Below are 24,078 nucleotides of genomic sequence, written 5' to 3' on the forward strand. Positions count from 1 at the left end.
GGTAATTTGGAGAAATGCAAAGTAATGCTTTTATCTATATTAACTATGGCAGTTGCTTTCGGTCCCAGCACACCATCTGCTGAAACGCAACAAACCAAAAATCTCGGAGATCCTTTTGAGTAAATATCTAGATAACATGATAGAAGATAATTTGTGGCCTCTGTTGGACAGGATGCACAATTACATGATGAAATGATCTACCCTTAACTTCTCTTTCTGGGTAAAGGTCAGAGTAATGAACATGAACATAGTGCCTTGCCTTAATTATGCCCCCCTGAAAATTGCGAACAGAATTATCTACAATGATGAAACTGGGGGGAGGGAAGAGGCCCCTATTAAAAATAGTCAAACCTCATGCTTACTTGGAACGTTGAGAGCATAGACTGTTGCACTTTGAAACATATCCTTCCAAATAGTGCAAACCTATTACTACATGTATAATACCCTAGAAAAACCATGGTGGGTAAAGTTAGAAAATAGATTGTTACACAGCTTAGGAGGGGTCAGAGCCTTATAGACAGATGATAAGAGAGGGCTAGTCTGCCGCCACCTACTATTGGATGCTGTGGGAAACACTGATAGCTAATTTCATGAATTTTCCAATTGTGAGCAAGGAGCTGTGCTGGCCTGATTTTCTTAGGAGAGGGGTAGTTTCAATTGGCCAGCTTTGCAATGCAGGAAAATCATTTGGGGAAGTGCAGTGCACCCTTTTCCAATGACCACTAAAAACACAGGGCCTTTGCTTTTTTATAGCCCTAAATAAGACATATCAAAAGGTGCTTTAATAGCGGTCCCTTTTTTCCAGCTTTATGGTAGGTTGTGCCATAACATGTAGATTACTGGAGTGAACACAAGTGTAATTTAAAAATGTTTTTGTAGCCATGGTTCTAGTGTTTTTTTGTGTGGTCATATTCATAGTCCTATGTTCAAACCTACTTCACCCTCACTTTTGGGACATTTCTCCTATCTTGGAAGGAGACCTGAGTACTTTGCAACAGTGGTACATAGAATATCAATTTTGGAGCATGGATGTTTGCATGGCCCAGCCTGAATACCACCCGTCTACATGCCTGCCAGGTTACTCTAACTTCAGGGCTGTCTTTCCGTAGCAGAAAAGTCTGACTGGGCAGAAATTTTAAAAACGTGCATAGTTGTTGCAGATTGTTCTTCTAGTTCAGTTGTACTTTTACAGCTTCCTAACATTGTATATGCTCTCTTATACCAAAGGGCATATATTTTAAAGGATTTAAGTTTGGGGATTACATTGTTCTGAAGTTGATGCCCATTGGTCTTGATTAAATTGCCTGAAGTCTAATGACAGCCTGCATTTCTTATTTGTGGAATTCTTTTTCAGCCAGAACGTCAAAAAATCAGTTGGATACACTTTTTCAGAACTGCTGAATAATCGTTGCTGAAAGGCATAATGTGATTTCTTATTACATAGGCCTTCATTCCTATGTTAAATACATTTTTCCACAGACCTTTTTGAAAAACAAGTCTAGCATTCAGGATGCCTTAATTGGATGAATTAAAGTGTTCAGTAGTGAAGGTCCTCAACCGTGCAGCCTTCATTAAGTAGGTTCTGGGTTGGGTTGGGCAGGGCTTCTGCTGGCAGGAAGAACAGTGAGTGGGAAAACCTGGTCAGGAAAATCCTGGTGGGAAAACCCAGGTAGCTGCAGTGTCACTGGATCAGTCTGGAACATGCAGGAACTAGAAGCCAACAACAAGTGGCAGGCTAGGTATCCAGGTGCAACTACATAACTAACACTGGCCCAGCATACCTCAAATATTGCATCTGCTGTCACAAACCTTCCAGACACTTCGTCATCTGGACTCCTACTTGCACAAATCCAAAGCATACCGAAAACCAGATCCGGCTGTAAAGTCTTCTCCAACATCACTCCTAAAGCATGTAACAACCTGCCGCTACACATAAGAGCTCCCTCCTCACTTCTTGACTTGTGCAAGAAGCTGAAGACCTGGCTTTTTGAGTAGTCCCACTAGGTCCTAAGTGTGGCTAGAGTTGCATCTGCTTCTCCAACATCACTCCTAAAGCATGTAACGACCTGCCGCTACACCTAAGAGCTCCCTCCTCACTTCTTCACTCGTGCAAAAAGCTGAAGACCTGGCTTTTCGAGTAGTCTCAATAGGTTCTAAGGTTGGCTAGACTTACATCTGCTCAGCGTCAGGATATACACTCGGTGATATGCGCTCTACAAATCTTTATAACATCTGGGACTTTGGTACAGGTATGTGGCAATCCTAGACCATATGAAACAAATCCATGAAAATATAATGAAATAAATGAACATGCATGAGGCTCTTGTAAGGCCCTAAAACTGATTTTTGTTGTTGTTGTGGACTATAACTGTATCAAGGAGTACCACAGGCAAAAAAACAAATGTAAGACCATGCAAGCATCTTGGAAAAGGTCCAGTGGTACCCCTCAAGGACATCTCTAGAGAACCTCCAGTGTCAGTCTTCATAAACAACTCAGTGCTGGCCCATGAGGGTTGTAGCTCCTTTTGTACTGAGTAGCTTTGATAGTGGTTGTTTCTGTTCATTTAGTAGGCTTGGTTCTCTTGTGTACTAAATGAGTTGCAACTCCCCTAGGTAAATGTTGCAGAAGAAAATATTATCCCTGCACCTTTAAAACTATTTATCTCTGGCAACTTTCATTGATTGAGAGTTCCTTCTCTTCTTTGACTAGGTTTATTTCCACCTCTTATGACTTTCCCCAAAAGAACAATAGACTGTACATTTTCTATGTCCTGCAATTTAATGAGATAGTTAAAGGTTAAGGTCCAAGGCCACAAAATGGGTACATATTTTATTGAAATGGACACATCTTTCAGAATGTCTTTAAATAAACCAAGGCACATAGATGCCTAGGCTTGTGGATTTATAGAAACATCTGTCCGGGGACACAATAGAATGAATGAATTTTCTAATATTTCATACAAGATTGAGGGCTGTCAATAACAGCAAAAGTTCTTCCATTGAAATATTTTGTAAAAAAAGGTTTTTGTATATTAGCATCATATTCACAAATAAGTAGTAAGTAATCTCTAGTAATTCATATTGCTAACTTTTTCATACCAACCTACCAATGTGTTTCATTTTGCAGTATTTCACTGTTCACTACTTCATTTTTATTCAGAATTGCCAACGCCACCCCCATCCCTGGAGAGTTATTGCGAGAGAACACAGATGAAGTATTTCCTGACGAGCACCTCAGTGATGGGGATAATGGCATCCCAATTGGAGTCTCTCCTGAGAAGATCCCTGGGTCACCTGGTCATCTGCGTCCTCAAGAGAGAGATGTTTGGGAGGAGATGGATGCCAACAGAAACAAGATCAAACTCGGGATCTGTAAGGTAGGCAAACTCACAAACAGTCCAATGTTTTCATTATGATCTTCCCTTTCAGAAAATTAACTTAAACACTTGTTGAGTACATATAAACAATTCTAGTCACACACAATAAAGTTAAGAACGTAAACACCAGATTGGCTGTGGATTCCTGTCGTCCACCACTCTGACTCCACCCAGTTGTATTACCAAATTAGAAGTGTAAAATTCCTGCTTTGGAACAGTCAGGCTGTTATTTCTTCTAAATCCTCATCCCTCTGATTCCCATTTAGCCAGTCACCTCTCAAACAACCGCCTAACACCGATTTATTGGAATTAATAATCTACACATATTATATTTACTATATTATAGTGTCTTGCTAGATACTGTCAATATGTGCAAGTTTTATTTTTAATTCATTAGTGAAATAATGTCCCAGATACATTTTCTCTCATGCACTTTTGGGGTTACTTTGAAACTAGCTGCAGGCTTCCATAGTAAATATTGGGAATCTATTGGTGGTAATATATTGGTTATTTGTTTATTGCAGAAAACATGGCAGGTCTAGTATGAAAAGATGTAAATCTCCATGGTTGTTGGTTTCCAAGCTCCCATAGCTAACAAACAGCCTTCCTTCTAATCAAAGGATAAAACTCGGTTGCTAATCTTTGGAATCACCAAGCCTATCCTGGTTGAACGTAACATAGAGCCTTTTATAAACCTAACCTCTTTTTTAATTATTGAGTTAGCCCTCTTTCTCTAAACTAAGTGATATGAAAATCATACAAAACACTATGGTTGCTTTGGTTGTTCTTCATTCAGTTCAGAAATGTTTAATCAATTATGTGGCTTCTCATATGCAACTCTTTTCTTACGTGCTGGTGTAACTATTGTGTGGAGTGGATGTTACAGTATGGGTGACATTACGAATAATTATCTTTTTCTGACTACTGAAAACCTGAGCAAAATTGGCCCTCTGATGCTAGTATTTTTTTTTTATGATTCTGACTAAAATAACCTTTCACACCCACTTCCTCGGGACCCCAAACTTGACAGAGCAACGTTATAGTTGGGGGTTAGCTTCCTGTATCCCAGTAGTATATTATTTTTGTGTTGCCCAATGGGCACTGGCACCCTGTAAGACTACAAAGGCAGGCATGAGTTATGTGGGTACTGTAAAAAAAAATTGTAAGAACTCTAACTCGTATGATTTATAATATGTTCTGTTTTGCCCATGATTTGGTGATTGGAGTGAGGGAGAACGGTAACTGATTTTAGCAGCACTGAGATACTGTACCCCATGTCAATACTCAACAGTTTGCAAATGGTTTGTAATTAATATAAAGTTCTTGTGCAACCATTATGCGCTTAATAATACATGCAATCACATACTGTGAATATGGTCTTGGGTAAGTCCTTTTAGATTGCCAAAGGAAAGGGCAACTCTTCCCATTAACCATGCACCCACACTACACTGAATAATATATGTGAAAAGATGACAGATATCTATTTTAAACAGAGATAGGTGTTACAAAACACACACAAATGGAAAAACCTCCTGAAGCAATCTTTTGGTTCTTGATTGAAGCTGTAGATAGTCTTGGTCATGGCGGCAACACGCCAAACACCTGAACATCTGCCAAGCAGAAACAACAGATCCAAGAAAGGGAAATATATGATTAACTCAAAATGCTTGAGAAAAGGCTGTTAAGAAGAGTTTTGAAACACCAAGCGGAAAATGGCAGCTCGCAAAAGAAAGTTCCAAGCTGTCATGAAGCAAAGAAGGGCCAAACATGAATAGCAGGTGGATGTTCAGTACAGCGAAAAAATAGGGAGTCAAATGTTTTGTGACTCATTCTGCCATTACTGGTGCTGCCCTTTTATATGAGTGAAACAGGCATTGACCTCGCAAGTAGAAACTGACTCTGCCACAACTTGGATTCAGGTATTTCAACGATTCCTAATAGAGTAACTACCATCTTGAACAGGACATTTTATTAGGCCAAGTTCCGCCCTCATTTGGGACCAAGTGGTGTTTACTGTAGTTTAGAGAAAAAGCCCAAGTTTGAGATTCTGTGTGCCGTGCCTGGAACTTGGCTGTTAAGAACCGGGCTCCAGTCTACTTACATCCTTTTAGAAACTGCTTTGGGTCACTGTGGGTGGGCAGCGTGGAGGCACATCTGTTTAAGGAACATCTCAGCTGCAGATATGCAACTAATTTCACCCTGCTAAGCAAAAAACAAGTCACCTACCTTGAGCTTATTTGATGATATATCCATTCATGTACATCACTGTTGCTTTCTACCTAGGTTTCCTTTTGATAGTGCCATACATATGTTCACCACTGTATCTGCTGCTTGGAAGCTTGTCTTAACAGCCTGAAATGCAAGACTTGCCATAGCCCAATTTGCAGGGAAATCAGAATTCTTCTTCATGGCATAATGGTGCCTTTACCTCTCACCTGCCTTTTCTTCATGCTAGCAGGTTTGAGATGGACATTGAAGTTTCACTCCTTAAAGATCAACTTGTGGTGACAAGTACCACCTAGAAGGAAAAGCAATTATGTTGTGAACAGGAACGAAGTGGAACTAGCCAATCCTGTTGGAAGCATCAGCACAGCTAAATGGCAGGTGCAGTGTGGATGAAGTTCCTGATGCCTAAGCACTGCTAGTGAGAGCAGTGCCCCACAAGTATAGAGGTACTGACATGCTGCTGCTTATGGGGGAGTTAGGCAGAGACCACTTCTGGTATCCTCAGGAAAGTGCTGGATTAACTGGGGCCGTAGAACTACAGTGGGGCCAGTTCTGGCCAGCCAGCGGTAAGGGGGTGAAGAGGGTCAAAGCTACTCTCAAATGGGACAGTCTGTCTATCAACAATGTGGCTTTAGGCCCTGGGGCAGCAGTGGCACCACATCTGGCAAGAGACACAGTGGCGATGTGAAGACCAGACTGCAGAAACAATTGATTTATACGTTTACATTGAGTAAGAAATGTGGTGTGGAGTTTGGTGAAAATGAGACAGCTGCTGATGAGGAGCAAAAAAAAGGAAAAGAGATGCCAGCAGCTTCATGTGTCATGGTGAAGAATTTAGATCAAATGGAAAAGCCTGTCAGTGGGGCGGTGCAGATGGAACCTAGCATGCAAGTCACGTTAACAGGGATTGAGACAGGAATGCAGAGAAATGAGAGGTGCGCAGTGTGGTGGAAAAAAGAAGGGCAATACTTGTCGTCATTTGATATTTTGTTACTTGCAAATATGCTTGAAAGACCAGAAAAAAGGTGGACGGCTGCAAACATAAGAATCCAGTGGCAAGGATGTCACCTAGGTGATGTAGTTGCTTTTTATGGATTTCATCTCATCCCTGACCTACTCTGGGCTCTCACGCTCCTCTGTAAGGGAACCAAGCCATGAACTGAGTTGACAAAGAATACTGTCTTGGTGGTACTGGGAGCTTTATAGTGGTGGTAACAGGTCTTGAAAAGATCAGTTGCATGGAAAGCTGACTTCTAGTGAATGGGAAGCAGATTTAAAATTTTCACTGATTTCAGGTTGGACGTGTAAGATTAGAGGAAGCTGGTGTAGCTTCAGAAGGATCATCGTTGTCTGTGCAGACCCAGCCAAGCTAAAAGTAGTGCAGAGGGTACACAATCTTAAACGTTACCTGCCTGGCACTGTTTGATGGTTATGGGGTTCTTCATCAAAGAGCATCCCTTTAAGTGGGTGCAAGAACTACATCATAATTATAACTGACAGTTCTCGCTTTCAGTTCTCATTTGTTGTCTTAGATAAAGAGCTAAGTGGGACAGGTCCTTAATTATGTGAGAATATTGTTTGTGAAACATTGTCCCTCTTGGGCTTTAGGATGCTTGGCTTTTATTAATAAAAAAGGATGTTCCTTAATTAAAGATTGACGCCTAGGGCAAATTTAACCCCAGACACCCGACGGACCACTCTGAGTTACACCCAGGTTCGTTCTGCCGAGTCACAAGACCAGAATACCCTTGGAATCCATCTGCAAGACCACACTAAAAACATAACAACAAATGTCATTGATCTTAATTAAGTTGTAAAGCTGCACACCTGGGAATACAAAAAGACAAAAAAGAACAGAAATGCCAGAGTTGGATAAATTGGCTTTGAGTGTACGCTTGGGAATGCTGGGCAAAGTCTAGAGTAACTGTTCCTTCTGCAACTCTGATAGAACCTTCTCAAGCAGTTTGAAACTTTGAATGTGATATCCTACAGGTAATAATTCGTAGAAAATAGCAAATACTTCCTCTGTCCCCACTGTGCTTCTTTCAGTACACAGATCTGGGTTAGCAAGTCCACTGCTGTTGGTGAGTTCTGTGAAAGGTGTTTGGCTCGCTTGAGTAATTTTTCAGTGAAATAGCTTGATTTTTAGGACTGAGTGAGGGTCTTGGCACCGAGTGCTTTATTTACAGCATTACCTGTGTGGTTCCATTACTGGAGCCACCTGGATCAGGACCAACGAAAAATTTGTGCCAGATGTTCTGCAGCCAGAGAGGAAAGGTTGTGATGGTACTACTTCTCAACCAGAAGACTACTTTGAAATTAGTAATGCAGGATTAATTTTACTTGGAACAGGCTGTTTACAGAGTTTTAAGGTAGTGTGGAAGGGAACGTGACTCTCAGGGTTTACAGAATGCAAGTGGAATAAATATACACACTAAAAATCTCCCCAATAATGTACAGCCCACAACTGTTTGGATTATTATTTTTTATACATTACCATTCTGTGCAGAAGGTCTTCCTCTTGAGTTTGAAACCTGTTGTCCTAGGAAATGAATGCACATGATAAAGTTCCAAATGTCCTACACCGAGGACCTTATAAGGAGACCACATTATTTTTGCTGATCATTTTGAAAACCACATTACCAACATTTGGGTGAATCCAAGTCCAACTCCTGATATATTCAGATCTGTTTACAGGTCTTGGCTAATTAAATCATCAAGCTTTCTAGCCATGCAACAATTTACAGGTGTAGCGTAATGTGTTTCTGACTCTGACTTCAGTCAGGGAGTTTAGGCAAATTCATTCTTTAGCAAAGTGAATCCTTTAGGTTATTTATTAAACTACCCATATTTACTTTAGCAGTTTGTGGAGAAGGTAATAGATCACATGCATGCAGAAACCCCAGCAATAAGTGATATGTGTCCGGATTGGACTTGGTCCATTTATTTGCAAACACTAAGACTAACTCTTACGATAAGCTATTGTGTGGTGTAGCTGTCATGGTCATCATCTGACAGATAGGTCAATACCTCAATCTCCATGATAACCTGTATTTGATAGTGTAGCCAAAAATTTCAGAGCTGGCTTCCATACAAAAGCCTTGAGTGACAAAGACTACAGACTTTTTTTGATCTGAAAAAAAACTTTTATGACCTTGTTAGAGCACAAGCTACAACTGACTTGGGACCCATAAGCCCTGCTGCTCATAGTCAAGGTACAGCCCATCATTCAATAAGTTTCTACCACACTTCTAGAATACAGGCACTAAGAATAGTGAATCTTGCACTTGCTAGATCTTTTTACAACTATCAGCCACATGCAGTGTTAATAGTTTTGCAAATTGGCGCACACTCATTAGGAGTTGCATTCCAGCTGGAATAAAACACAGAACTCCTGTACTCATTCCTGCATATGCCTACATAGTCCCAAGTTCTAAAAAAGATCAGCAATGACTGAGCCCAAAACCATCCTAATGGCTTTGGATTGGACCATGACAGTGTGGAACACTGACCTTCTGGGCATGAGAATCTGTCCTCCGTTCATGCTGCCATGCTGGGAGGATCTTCTGTCTTAGCAACAAGGCAGGGACGTCCACTCGAAACTGGAGCCATCCAAAATGGATCCCACTTTTCTCAGTAATCACTCTTTCATCACAACATGAAGTCCGGCTGCCATTCACACTATATATAAATGCACTAGACATATGCACGAGATATCAGCATTAGGGTCGGGATGTTACATTTAAGCAGAATTTTACATGAGTGGGGCTGGAATGCTGCACTCCTCCTGAAACAGAAAAAAGGTCTGCTTAGTTCATTCTGTTGGATGCTTGTAACCCCAGATTCCTCACCTTGTGAATAATCCCAGACACCAGACCTGATCCTGAGAATTCAGCAATTCCATTGCATGTCAGCAGGTGGTGGTGTGCAACTCAATGGGCAAGACAGAGCAAAATATGTGGTTAGCCCGGGTCTGGACACTACCAACTGCTTTAAGAGGGCATTTAAGACCAGTGTGGTGCACCACGCTTGGACTCACTGCATTCACTGGCATGTCCATTTCTAATGGACATGCCATTTGATGGCAGACATCAATTTGGATTCTTCCTTGGAGTGCTTTAAGGAGAGCAAGGCAACTGCTTGTTTATCTCTTTTGAAGCTTTGGAAGAAGATTCCAGCAAAGGCTGTGTCAGACCTTGCCTCAGCAACAGCAGACCTTGCCTCAGCAACGGCAAATCTCCCAGACCTTTCAAGGTAGAGGTTGGGGATCCCGTGGCCAGCGTCCAGGCTCAGAGGGGTAGAGAACTATGCAGTACGCAGCCCCAGACCTCCCTTCCACAGTCGCTCCAAAACCACTTTAATTTACTCTCCGTAGTGTACGGTTACCCTCTAGGGGATTGGATCACCTTTTACCACTATGAGTGAGTAAAAATCACCTCAGATTAATGTGTGCTCCACTTAGTCCAAAATGGGTATGCCCTCTCTTTCCTCTTCATCCTTCTGGACATGCCTCCTACACCCCAGTGCTTCCTGGAGGATCACTTACCACTCTGCAAGGAGAGTATTAGGCCCTCTCGGAAAGTGGGCCTAGCACTAGGGACCCTGTCGGATTCCATCCATATGTCAGAGGAGACAACAAAAGATCTGCAGTGGTGGCTACTGGACCACATTTGGACCGGTGGCAGACCCCTTCCCCACCCAGAGTTGGTAGTCAGTGTGGATGCCTCATTGTTGGGTTGGAGAGGTCAAATTGGAGGGGTTGAGATCAGAGGCCTCTAGTCTCCGGCAGAAACCTTTCTCCACATAAACTTGTTGGATCAGGCGATTGGCTTGGCACTGAAGGCTTTCTTCCCGTCCATTAAGGGGTAATGGCTGGACGTTCTCACAGAGTCAAACTAGGAGCTCCAGTCATGCACGTCTCCACCATATGGGAGGAAAAACCTATCTAACATGGAGTCATTGCCCATGTGCATTGCCTGTTAAGGAAGGAGTCACTATATACCTCGTGATTCGAAATACTTCTTAGAAGAAAAATCTCTTGCAAATGCCAGAACCCTTCACTAGATGGCAGGAGAATGCGCAGCATGTTTATCTACAACAACACTTGCAAAAAAAATTTTTTTTTTCCCAGCATCCGGTTTGAACGTGCACAACTGGAGCTCCAATCTTGACACATTTTTTTATCTTCCATTCAGTCCCAGCCATTCTATTCCTTGACTTTGGTGTCTAGAGACCATTCGGCATTGACTCCACCTTGTGAAGCCTTGAGCCCTGGACCTTGCTGTGGCCTCCTGCCCCTTATCCTTGACTATGTCGGACACAGGGTGATGAAACAGACGCCCTCCCCAAATGGTCTTTAGTGCTATGTGAAGTACCTCAGGACCAGCCACTACTAGGTGTGTAACCTCTCTGTCTCCCGACTACAACAATACCGTGTGAGAGGCCTGTCTGACATTCCGTTCAAAGAAGAGACTAGAATATTAGCAGGTGAGACAGTGGGCGATCCACAAGCTGCAGAGGCAGGCTTGTGATGATACCCATGATATATCCAGGGAGCAGACCTCCACCTGAGTAGAGGAAGGCAAAACGGCTGGCCTCTCGGGCCTTCAACTCCACCAATCATCACCTTATCTAGATGGCATCTTCTCCTCTAGCTCCAAATAGGAGCAATAAGACCTTCAGCCTCCTAGACACGGCATGCCTTCCATACCCTGAATTAAGACCTCGGCGCAGAGTGTGGGTAAGGCTGAAGTTGAGTCACACATCAGGGCTCCAAAAAAGTCTCAATTCAAGGCATAGCACCACCTTCAAGGGGGTCAGGTGTTAAGTCCTTCGGCAAAGACTCAGCCCATTGTGGCCCCACTGCCTCCTGTCACAATTTGGCTCTGACAGAAACCCTGGGAGCCGATGCCGCTTGTTTTCATGGACTGTGCCCAGTCAAGCTCAAAGGCACTTCAGATGCAAGGATTCTCTCTACACCAGCGCTGAAACCAGCCTTTGCTTCAAAGCCAACATCAGCACCAAAAAGTTCTGTCATCAGCCGAAGCACTTTCGGGTCTGAAAATACCATTGGTGCCTAAGCCATCAGTGTCAGTGACCCCATCAGATCCGAAACCTACATCAGCACCCAAGGTATCAGTGCTGAAGATGCCCTCCGAGCAGGACTCAGAGCAGCCTATCCTCTGAGCAACCTATCCTCCAAAACCTTCGGGAAGAATTTGGAGTGAAACAAAACGTCTCTTTTTTTAAACCCCATACCTGCAAGATTTCAACAAGGTTGCCTCCAATACCAGTAGAGACTTTGCCTCCCAAGCCAAATCCCATCTTTGAGAAGGAACCTGCCTTGGGGCCTTCCCCAGTGCCAAAAATGCAAGAAGCTCAAGGCCAGGGGAACTAGCTCTCTTCTGTTTGGGCCTCTTCCTCAACCATAACCTCCTCTATTACTGCTTCCTCCACCACCCATCCACCGTCCATACTCGCCAGAGTGTTTTCCTCACTCCTTGTATGGACTGGCCTGCTCGCTTCACCCTGGTGACCTGATGAGGCACCATTTGACCCGGTGCCCACTGATGACCTGTGGAACAGCTGTGATGGAGATCTTCCAGGGGATCCAGACTTGAATCATTATCCAACTAGGTTGTCACCCCTAGATAAGAAATCTACCATGAGCTGCTGCTTCCCACAGTGCAGATGTGCACATCCTCCTCCTCCATGAAGATGATAATTTCCTTGTGGATACCTTATTCAAATCAGAGCATGCAGCTCAATTTCTGCCTGCGCTCAAGGAGATGCTCAAATTGGTCACAAACCCACTCAAGGAACCAGTCAAGGCCAGGGTGGTAACACGCAGGATGGATAAGAAATATAACCCGCCCCCCACCACCCCCAGCCGCCCTCCATACATCAGTGGTCGGGTTGTTTCAGATCCGCTGGTGGTCTGTACTTTGCATAAGTGAGCTAACTTTCAAGGTACAGGTGTTGCTCCTCCACCTGATAAAAAGAGAAGAAAGATTGATGCGGAGGGTGGCAGTCGGAGCCACCACCCATTAGAGAATCATCAGTTCCATCTGCCTGCTTTCCAGAGCATATTGAGATGAGATAGGTGATCTCACATAACACCTGCCTGACAGGTTTAGGCAGAAGGGGGAGGATTTAGTGACAGAGGGTAGAACCATCTCAAATGCTACCATCAGGTGCACCCTTGATGCTACAGATAACGCTGCATGAGTGTCACTACTAATGTCTTAATCAGGCACCACATATGGCTCCACATTTTAGGTTTTAACCCCAATGGAAAATCTTTTCCAGCTCTAGGTTGACCAAATGCTAGAGCAATTTAAAAAAGACATTAATACTTCCAAAGCTGTGAGTGCCCTCCAGACTGCCACCTCTAAGGTTCTTTTCCAAAGTACCAATACAGGGCTGGCTCAAAGACCACCTTTCCTGAGCCTACCTCCTCCTTTCAGAGACAGCTTGCATTCCAGCAGTACACAAGACAAGGTTTCAATAGAGGTGCCTACAAGGTCAATAATACCATAGGTAGGCACAAAGAGGGCTCTGGAAAGGGGGCTTCCCCTACCAAATATTGACTCTCCATTATTGCCTTCCATCTGCCAAGTGAGTCCTAGCAGTGGTTCATCAGGGCTATTGCTTACAAATTCTCACACTCCCTCTCAACATCCCACCCTGCACATACAACCTCAGCAGAGAGCATCTTGGTTTCCTTGAGGAAGCTGTCCAAGCGTTTCTTCAAAACGGGCCTATAGAACTAATGCCCCAGCCCATCACAAGGGCAAAGGAGTTTACACTTTCTGTTTTCTCATCCCAAAAAAAGACTCAGGATTTCCTGCACCTCAGACCCTTCAGCGGTACATCTACTTAGTAACCTTACAGGATGCCATCCCTCTGATGCAGCAAGGCGACTTCATGACAGAGTTAGACTTTCAAGGTAGCTGCATCCATATTCTCACCCATCCCCAATACCGACGCTACCTGCATTTCATAGTAAGTGATAGTCATTCCAGTTCACAGTTTTACCATTCGGCGTGACCACTGCCCCAAGGGTGTTCTCTAAATGCATGCCAGTGGTCGCTGCTCATTTAAGTAGTCAACATCTTCTACCTGGACAAGAGTGCAAGGAAACCCAAGTGCTTGTCGCACAATTTGCGGTCATATCCTTCCTCCACTGCCTCGGGTTCACTATCAACACCCCCAGGTCCCATTTGTTACCTCTGCAGATACAGCTCTTCCTGAGGGTCAACACTTTACGTTATTCGTAGGCAAGACCTATCCCAGCCAGCAAAGGGTCTCAGCTTTTCAATAGGTCTGCCTTGTTTTGAGCCAAATCTCTACTTTACACTCTGAACTGTTATGCGCCTTCTCAGTATGAGGGCCTCAATCATTACCATAGCACCCAATGTCTGGCTAGACATTTGTCAGATGGAATAGTGCCTCTCTCGACAATGATCACAAGCAGATGATCTATTGGAGGATCTAGTGTTAATAAAGGCCAGCGTACGTTGCTCTCTGGAGTGGTGGAACAGCAGCAACCTGTTGCAGAGCAGGCCTTTGTCCATATCCGGCAATTCACAAATACAATAGGCTCCTCTCAAGTCAGCTCGGGAGCACATCTCAGTGTTGCTCTGATACAGGGAGTGTGGACTCCACACCAACAGGGGCACCACAACAACTACCTTGAGTTGATAGCATCCATCTCACTCTCAGAGCATTCTTTCCACTCATTCAGAGCAAAGCAGTACCAGTCAGGATGGACAACATGACTGCTATGCACTATCTACGTAGCAAGGCTGCACTCATTCTCTATCCTTCTCCTTGCTAACTGAGGCCACTTGGCATTGGGCCCTCCACCACCGCATTCACCTGATGCCGATTGTCTTCCGGCGGTAGACCATAACCTTGTGGACTTGCTCAGCACAACGTACCAAGCAGTCTACGAGTGGGAACTCCAACCACAAGTCTTCCACAGCTACTTCCACCACTGGAAAACCTCATAAACAGATCTCTTTGCCAACAGCCCAAGTTTTACTTCCAGGTACCCACACTGTCAGCAATATTGAATTATTAGATTGAAAGTAAACATTTGGTTTCTATATACCGCATCCCCTAATGTGTTTATCTGCATTCTTCTAAAAATTGTACATATTTGTTCGATTTTGATATACATGTAATTGCATTGATTTATTTTTCATGACTACTTAGAGATGACTTCACTACTTGAATAGGAGTCCCCCATATATTTTTCTATTTGATAGCCACACCTACAGCCCCTGGGCAATGCACTATGGATGAACAGGTCAGCGATCTTTGCTTGCCTCTCCCACTCCTTCCATTCCCAGTGCAGAAGATGAAGCAAACGTCTGACTCTCCTCCTCATAGCCATAGTGTATTCAGCACTCCTTGAGATGTACATGAAGTTCCCAGGAGAAGCTCCCCATAAGATTGGACCTTCTCACCAGGGACCAAAATCCCATCAGTCATTCAGACCCCTAGCAACTCAATCTATTGATCTGTTACCTGAGATCCTAGTGTTACCTACTCATTCCCCAAGAATGAATGGACATCTTGTTTGAATTCTATAGACCAATTACATGAACATGTTACACAGCTATGTGGAAGTGGTTTGTCCACTGCTTTATTCCTAAAAACCTAAACCCTGCTGCTGTCCAGGATATCATATGCTATTTTTTCCAACTCTAGAAGTCAAGTTTAGTTTGCACTTCCGTACGCCTTCACTTAGCTGCCATAGCAGCTTACGTGCAAATTAAAGAACACTTCTCCCTATTCCGTATATCAGTGGCTAAGGTCTTTCTGGAAGGTCTCAAAAGGGTTGTCCTCCCAGAGCCGCCTCTTCACCCCGGCCCGGTGTGGAATCTTAACATAGTCCTCACCAGACACATAGGGTCCTGTATAAACACCTTCATGTTTGCCCTCTCCAGTCCTTCTGCTGGAAAATTAATTTTGTAGGTGCAATTACCTATCTGACGCTTTTCAGGAACCCTTCATTCAAGTGCATAAGAACAGCTTAGCACTTAGAACCAACCTGCTCAAGGTGGTCTCCCACTTCTACCATACCAGACAATTGAGCTTTTATTCTTCTTTCCTCAGCTAGATCCGGTAGCAGAGAGAGCACTATACACCCTAGACATGAAACATACGCTCATGTATTACATCAACAGGACTACTAAGCCTTTCTGTAGGTCAGACAAACTTTTTGGCCTATATCCAAAGCAGGTATCGCTAGATGGAGATTTAAATGCATTCAGACCTAAAGCCAAGAGAGCCCTTACCATCTTACCCAGTGCACACTACACGTAAGGAAGCTGTGAGTATGGCCTTCCTGGGGAAGATTCCCTAGGTAATATATGCAAAGCAGCCATTTGGTCAGCTCCACACGTTTACCAAATACTAGTGTGTGCACATCCTCGCTAGACAACAGGCTATGTTTGGCCTGACAAGATTAAGGACCTTATTTCAGACACCTGCATCAGCCACACTCTAGCCTATCTTGTATTGGGGTACAGCTATAAAGGCTGTGCAGAGCATGAATGTCTCCTGCAGCACATGCTACGAGCGAAAAATGTTACTTACCTTCCAAGCATCTGTTCATAGTGTGTAGCACTGTAGATTCACATGCACCCACACTCCTTCCCAGAAACGAGTGGCTCTGATCACATATCTCCAATCTTTACCAGTTAAACTCGTTTTACAACACGCATGTGCACCACACCACACCATACTACTCTCACCCTCTTTGTGAAAAACAATCTAACATGAGGTGTGTACCTGTGTGCATTGATAGCTAAGGGAGGAGTTTTTATATACTTTGTGACACAAATTATTTCTTCAAAGAAAAATAACTTTCAAACAACCAAGCCCAGCACGAGATGGCAGGAGTATGCAAAGCTTATGAATCTACAGCCCTACACATTATGGGCAGCTGCTTAAAAGGTAAGTAGCATTTTCCTTTGGTGGACACTCCTATCTAACCACAGATTCCTCACGGACTTAGCCTCATCCCCATTCTGTGGAATGGACTCTTCTAGTCCATGCTAATAAGATTCCACCTTAGAGATCTCCACACTGATTACTAAGGCTCCGCGTCCAACTGCGCAGACAGATATCAGCCGTGCTTCAACTATCTATGTTTTTCCAAATCTGAGACATCAGTGCATGGAGGAGATGACTATGTAGGGGCCCAATGTCCTATCTGGGAAGGAATGGATCTGACCACATGACTCCCCATTGGCAGCCCGTGTGGTATTTGTTGAAGAAAATTCCCAGAGCCAGTCTGGGGCCTGGCTGTATTCACAAGGTGAGGAATATGCAGTGGGATCGAGTATCCACCAGAAAGAGTGTTCCAAAGGTAAGTAACTTGTTCATCAATCTATAGAAATGGTGGTATGCTGCCATCACCACTTCATGTCAACGACCCAGGACATGAGCATTCCAATGTCAAAAAAGAGCATGTGTGATGCTTCCCTCCAGGTCATAACATGTCCTAGACCTTGGAATCACCATGAACAGACCGCATGCTAAATTGGCCAACAAAATCAAAAGACCAATTTCACTTGCAAGTGGTTCACTGAGGACTGAAATGCATAAGAGTTCACTTTGAAGGGGACATTCTTTTCCAAATACTATATACCTACTTCTTCATCATGACTCAGTTCACATGCTTCTCATCCTCATAACCTTCTGAGAGATTGAGGTCTACTGGCTAGTGTTAGTGGTGTTCCCTGCTTTTTCTCCTTTATGCCCTTACTCCTATTTTTGTGCCACTCTACCTGCTCTGTACTGCAGAGAAGCGGTCGGGTTGAGGGCAGGAAGAAGCCCATGCAACGTTACTAAAGCAACAAAAGCTTAAAAAAAAAAAAGTCAAACGTTTGGCGAGTACTTCTATTGAGGGAGAGAGTATGCGCCGGAATGGGGGACGGTCTGGTGTGTCGGGCTGGTGGGGGCTGACCCTCCATTAAATGCTAATTCCCAACAAAAAGGGTAGAACAAGTATGTTGCAATTATGAAACTTTTGAAGGCTTTCTTCCCATACAGGTCTTTCCTGCTGTACTCTCGGACATGGTCATTTAATAACAAGATATACATTACCATCAATTTTATTGTGATAAACATTGCAGCATGAAATATTAACAGGATTCACAAACTAAACAGCAGATCGTTGTAAAGTGTGTAAAATCAGTGATTTCTTTTAGCAATAGGGGATTTTTTTCAAAATTTCTTTCCAAGAGATTTTGAATGTCCACACAGAATTCCCACAGCTTTGATGCATTATTATTTAAAACTGGCATAACAGTAGAGGACAGGGTTGCTACTTGTGCTCTGGCAGAGAGGGCCATACTTTAGTGCAAAGTTCATTGCAATGCATTATATTCAGGACTCTTTTTAGAGTCCCACCTTAGGGGATCTCCCTGTTGGGGCAGCACTCTATATGCAAGTTTTTAGAACGTCTTGTTTGAGAAGGAGACCTTAATTTTACACTTGATCTGAGTGTAGAAAACTGTGGGGTACCTTGTAAAATCAGAAGAGTCGCACTAATGAAAATTAGATAGAAGCACAGAGAATTATGGAAATGTGTGATTTATATGATGGCTAACGTTAAGATAGTGGGCAATAAACTTTGTGTTATTTTCCATATTTCCTAATAAATGTTTTTCTTACTAACATGGATACTGTTTCAATGTTGCAGTCTCCCTAGCACTCCCATATCCACCATGGATCACAATGCAGTGTTTCCCTGGCGATGCCTTTGTTACAGGCAGCAGAGAGTAATAAAAATCAGATGGCCATTCAACTGTACACGACTGGAAATCCCTGAATTTATCAAGTTGTCGAGGAAAATACATTATTATCTTTCAGCTAAATTTAGGCAGTTAAAGTGTTATGAATGTTTGTGACTTGCTGAAAACATTATGTTAGGCACCCAACTCAAGAAGGCAAAACACAAAGTCGCTGATCATGCTTTTGAGGCCCATCTAAATTACTTTGTCAAGATTGTGTTGAGACAGAATGGCCATTTGAGGCCTCAAGAGTCACTCAAAACCCTCAAAGATGTTAGAGATCTTGCATTGCTAAACCATGAAGTTTTGGGGGATTAGGCTAATGAACGTAGTATTCCAGTTAGCTACTACTATTCAAAGACTTGTGCTAAAATGTGAAGAAAGTCACTGGGAGGAGTGGTTTCCTTGGCTTTGGTTGCAAACAATAGCCTTAACTTAGAGTTGGCCTTGATTTGGTTAAAAAAAAAAGAGAACAGATAAAGGTTGTTTAGAATCCAGTGTAACCTGTAACCAGTCTTCTAGGGGGAAAATGACCAAGGCAAGAACTCTGCTACAAGCAAATTTAAAATGAGCGCACCTCATTGAAAGAAAGCAATATTTTGAAGGGGCACTATTGATTCACTTTCTGGTTGAAGTGTCAGTTTTGCTGCCCATCACTGCTGGTAAACTACGAGCTGGCTGGGTGTGCTTTTATCTAATGGTTGAGGTGTGTAAAGAGTGACACAGCGATGTAGGCAGTGTGAGCAAATACATTAGATATAATCACCTCATAGCATAGAACAGTCCTGAGGAACTGAATATCAGCTACACCTGCTTGATGGATAACAGTACACCCAATTAGACCTCTTCAGAGGCTAGTCCAAAGAAAATCAGTAGCCTCCAACATTGGTTTAAATCTTTTTTACATTTTTTCAATACCTCTGGGTTTGGACAGTTACAGCATGCTATGATATGCAAACCCCAAAATGAATCAGTGTCAGACAAAATCTGCACATCTAACTCAAACAATTGGAGGTAAAATGGGAACTATAGCTAATTTGCAGGCTACCATTTCTAGACGAATGCCACAGTAATTAGAATTAATCGATTAGCTTCATAGAAAAGTATGGGTCTTGACACATATTTTCTGTGATACACTCTGTTGATAATTCAGCCATTATTCCATGCCATGATCGGATTGAAAGGTTAGGAAGATGCTCTTAGCTAAATTATAATAGCATAGTCTGCTGTCACATAACAAAATTACTTCATTGTTCTCTGAGGAGTCCCTCAGTTTAGAATTGTGACTTTTGGCTTGCATGGGGGCTTTAGCTACTTTTCAGTATTTTAAGGTTAAAATATTCACCCCCAACAAAAAGTATTGTGGAGCGTATTTGAACAACATAATCATCCCCAGCAGATCCTGGCCCAATAATATCCTGCATTTGGCAACTATATGCATTGCCTTGAAAAGGCAGATCAGTTTCATGTGTCCTGGCTAGTAATTCCACCAAATATTTGGTGCTACGTTTGAAGAATGCACCCAGAAAAGGATTTGAATTTCATTGTAAGTTGTCTCATCCTTTCATCCATTTATCCAGCACTTCACCTGATCAGCCACTCTCCTCATCCTCATGGATTAAATGCAAAATAAAGGCGCTGGCAAAGTTCGCTTGGCTTCTGCAGTACAAAATACTTGTCAAGATTTGATTTTCTTTTCTTTTCTTTTTTTTATTTGTTTATTTATTTATTGCAAAGAACATCGCCTGATTTGTAGTTGCCTGTCTCCTGCAAACATATGGCTCCAATAAGGGACAGGGCAAGACACTCGCAAATAAAGCATGGGGTTGAAGATCTAATATTTTATCCAACTCAAAATCTGTTACTAAGGGAAAGTGCCTGCTCAGTAATCGGAAGGCTGCAACTGGGCCACATACTTTTTATGAATGTGCCTGTTGGGGGACTTTTTGTTTTCATAATTGACTGGACTCTTTTGACATGAATGCCATACCATCAAGACTGTAAGTGAAACACACCTACATTTTACTTGTCACACTCTTATTGCTGGTACAGTTAATTTGCAGGCCAATGTATATTTCTTGTGAGGGAGTGTTTCTGTTCTTTCACAGATAAGGGAAACCTGAGGGTGGAAGGATGTGTACAGGGGTTGGACACCATGTACCAGAGCACCAGTCTTGGACAGAACCCTCACCCAGATCATTTTTATACAGCTCTTGCAGTTCTGGCTTCATAATAACAGTTTGTCTGCATCATTCATTTGAAAGTTTGCAACTCCCATTGCAGTCTCTTGCAATTCCTTGGGTGGCTTCCAGAGCATTCTGCACAGTTCCCAAACCTGCATCTCTTTTATACACTGCATGCATCTCTAAATTTGGTACTCTTCTTATTTCTGGGAGTTGGGCAGCTGTTCTTCATAGAAAGGAATGAGTTGTGCATATTGGTATCATCAAGAGGAATATATTGGTGGAACATGTTTTCCTTGTATGGGCAAAAAAGGTGACCTAAGAACCTCGGGTGGGCCCCAAAATGAAGGAGGAAATGAAGTGACGGGGGACTTAGAAAAACCCCAAGCAATCCTATAAGTGGGGTTAAGACAAAACTAGAAGCAGGGGAGAGACTCCGGCTACATGCAGAGGCTGTTTTCTGGCAATTCTGTCCTTTCTCTCCTAGGGGCCAGGGACAACGTAAATGATTGAGGATGACCAAGAAGGAGCTAGGAGGTCCTCAACAACTCTGGAAGATAGAGATGGAAGTATGCCTTTCTTTGTCTGGACTCGGAAGACCAGAACTGGGAAACTGTGTTCTTGTATATTTTTATATATTTTCTCTGGTCTGTGAGAATAAAAGTAGCATAAGTTAAATTGGTCTCTGTGCTTCTGTACCCCACCCCCCCCTTCCACCACAGCCACTTTCTGGTCTCCAGTCATCAGATTTGGAAGGGCGAGGTTTATGGGTGGAGAGACTCTAGTCAGAAGCTGATTTCATTATTTGTACTAGGATTATGTGCCATTACACCTATTCCTCCAAATATTTAATCTCTTCTGGGGTTTCTCCATGCTCCCGGGACACACTGCCAGGCAGAGGTTTGGAACAGGTTGTATGACGCTCCCCACAAAGAAATGACCGTCTTGGACTTCAGCGAGCCCTACTCCTATACACTACAGTTTCCTCACAGGGCACACAGTCCTGCTGACACTCCTAAAATGATTTCTCACACTGTTCGAACATGGTGTTGAGTGCCCATCTCACTTAAAGGCTCTTTTGTCCTCTGTTAACACTTACACAAGAAAAGGAAGAGGACCAGAGACAAAGAGAATAGGGGCTTTAAGAAATGGTGTGTTACAAAGTGAGACAATATTAACATAGCTGAGAGTGATTTTCTTCCTCTCTGAATGGCAGTAGCTGAAAAGAAGGAAACATCGGAGGTCAAGGAGTGGTCAAAAGTCTGTTGAACTTCAGCACTCTGAAGTCTGAATGTCTATGAAAGCTTATGGTTCAAGAGAATTCTGGGGGCCTCTTAGGACAGAGGTCTATAGGATGGCATTAAAAAGCTGTCTCAAACTGCCTAACTTTTGCTCCAATGGACTGAAGAGTCTGCAAGTCAAGTGGAGGAGCGCCAAGTTTTCAAACTGAGATGTTTGACAAAGTGCAACCTTAATTACTGTGAGAGCAGCGACTGCTTCCTCTTATCAGTGTATGATGTGACTTGGAAAGGTGGAGCTCATTATGGTTAGGTACTATGCTTTCTTACGTGCATTCCTGGTGGAAAGATGGCCTTCTGGCCCTCCACTGTAAGTTTTGTCCATACGCATTGCCTCATTGAACTGAATAGGTGACCTTTTATGGCACTGTGGTGTGCTTACCTGCAAGAGGTGGTAAATTTCGGTACAGGATGTCTTTTGCCTGTGGTAGGCGTGATTGATTTTTTGTTCCTCCATTTCCAGAGAAGAGAATAAGGGAAGACTCTGAAATTTAAAGAACACTTCCTCCTTGTGCCCCTAGAGTTGAATAAATACTGCCCCATTAGGTCGGTAAGTTCTACTTTGTGTAGACAGAGGGGAGACTCTACACAGCAGTGTAGAGCAGGTGTTGACCAGGGTCAGAGATTTTCTGATGACTGCAATCCTAGAAGGCTGGGGATAAGTATTGCACTCTCGAGAATCCTTGCTGCTCTGACCAGTCACCAGAAGGGATTCTTACCTGCCCAGCTAGGAGAGTGGCTGACCCCGGACTGCTAAGAAGACCTGCACAAGGATCAGCTGAAGATCATCTGGCAGGTTGCCCCAGTGGACCAAGACCCCATGAAACCTTTACAGCCCAACTGGTACCTCCAGTTTATCATCAGGATTATGGATATTTAGAGGGCCTTTTCTGCCTATTTCTTTGGTGAGCCTGCACTGTCCCCACATGGGTTGCCTGTATCTCTCAACATCCAGCTCCATAAGATGAGGGAGTTCTTTGCCCGCCACACTACTATTGGTTTTATGTTCCAGTGGCAACAGTTGACTTTCCAGATTCCGTCACCAATTGAACCATTTTTTTATGGCTTATGGTTCCTGAACTGTTGGAGTTTACAGTCACAGGTGGTTAGACTATAACCCTAAAGCCTCCTTCTGATGGACACATCTCCCTACAAACTCCTCACCTAATGAATCTCCTCCATTCGCCATACAGGACCCGCAAAATTTACAATGCCTCTCCAGTGCAAATAGGTGGCACCAAGCTCCAAGTCAGCTCAGATTTCTCCAGGATGTAACTAACTGAGCCATATATGGTTCCACCAGATGTTCTAATGTCAAGTTTCCTCTTTGCAGGCACTTTATGCAGATCTCATGTGCTCTCTTCTGCATTTTTCTTCTGCTCTGAAGTGTTTATTTTTTTGCAGCTCTGTAGATCGGTTTGAACTCTCTTTTGGTCTGGCACCGTTCTGGTGTATCAGATTTATGAGCCTGTTTGGTTCAGACCTTGATCTCCACAAACGTCGGTCGACAGAAATTGTTCACTCTGATGGAGTGCATATGCCAGCAAAGGTACCACTAGCTTAGCTCTCATTCTTGATCCAACTACAAAGGACGTTTTGAAGATACGTCCTTTGTCAGAGTCACCCTCCCTAAGCCTCTTGCATTGATCCGAATGCTAGGAGTTTTTCCTATCTGACCTTAGACTCAGGGCAGGTCACCTGTTTGGAGTTGCCTCTCGACTCTCACCTCTACATCCTAGTCCTCTTTGGACTCTGCTCCTGCCTTGTTGGGCAGAGATAAAGCACCAGAGCTCGTCTCTGTTCAGCTCCATGCCAGGTTTTTGCAGCTGTGTTCCCAGCTTTTTTACCACATGGTACTGACTCAGCTCAAATGGCATCATTCACCTAAGCTTTGCTTGCTAGACGTCAGATCCTGCCAACTGTCTCTGATGAACCATACCCCTCAAAGTAACCGCTAGGTCCAACATATGCCACTATGTAGGAGGTTTCTGCTGCTGAAGTCCTTGACCAATATTTCGCTGTTGTGGCCCTTAAAGGGTTCCCTGGGTGTCAGCTGTTGCATCAGTAGATTACCAGGAATGGATCTCCTCCACAGCAGGTGTCCTTTAGGAGTGGTTACTGTTTGAGGGACCACGGAAAATCTAGAGCCCTAGATCAGCACTGAAAATGGATGGCCCATTCT

The 24,078-nt window shown here is 43.4% G+C and overlaps 1 protein-coding gene across 2 annotated transcripts in view; it reads left to right on the forward strand.

The window, feature by feature from the left end:
* TTBK2 (tau tubulin kinase 2) overlaps positions 1-24,078 on the forward strand; it is a 447,781-nt gene that overhangs the window by 264,355 nt on the left and 159,348 nt on the right. For both annotated transcript variants that reach the window (XM_069208911.1, XM_069208910.1), the window contains exon 12: positions 3,161-3,377. In XM_069208911.1, the coding sequence (XP_069065012.1) occupies positions 3,161-3,377 (217 nt within the window). The remainder of the gene's footprint in view (positions 1-3,160; positions 3,378-24,078) is intronic.

This window comes from Pleurodeles waltl, chromosome 9, assembly GCF_031143425.1.
Source record: "Pleurodeles waltl isolate 20211129_DDA chromosome 9, aPleWal1.hap1.20221129, whole genome shotgun sequence".
Lineage (NCBI taxonomy): Eukaryota > Metazoa > Chordata > Amphibia > Caudata > Salamandridae > Pleurodeles > Pleurodeles waltl.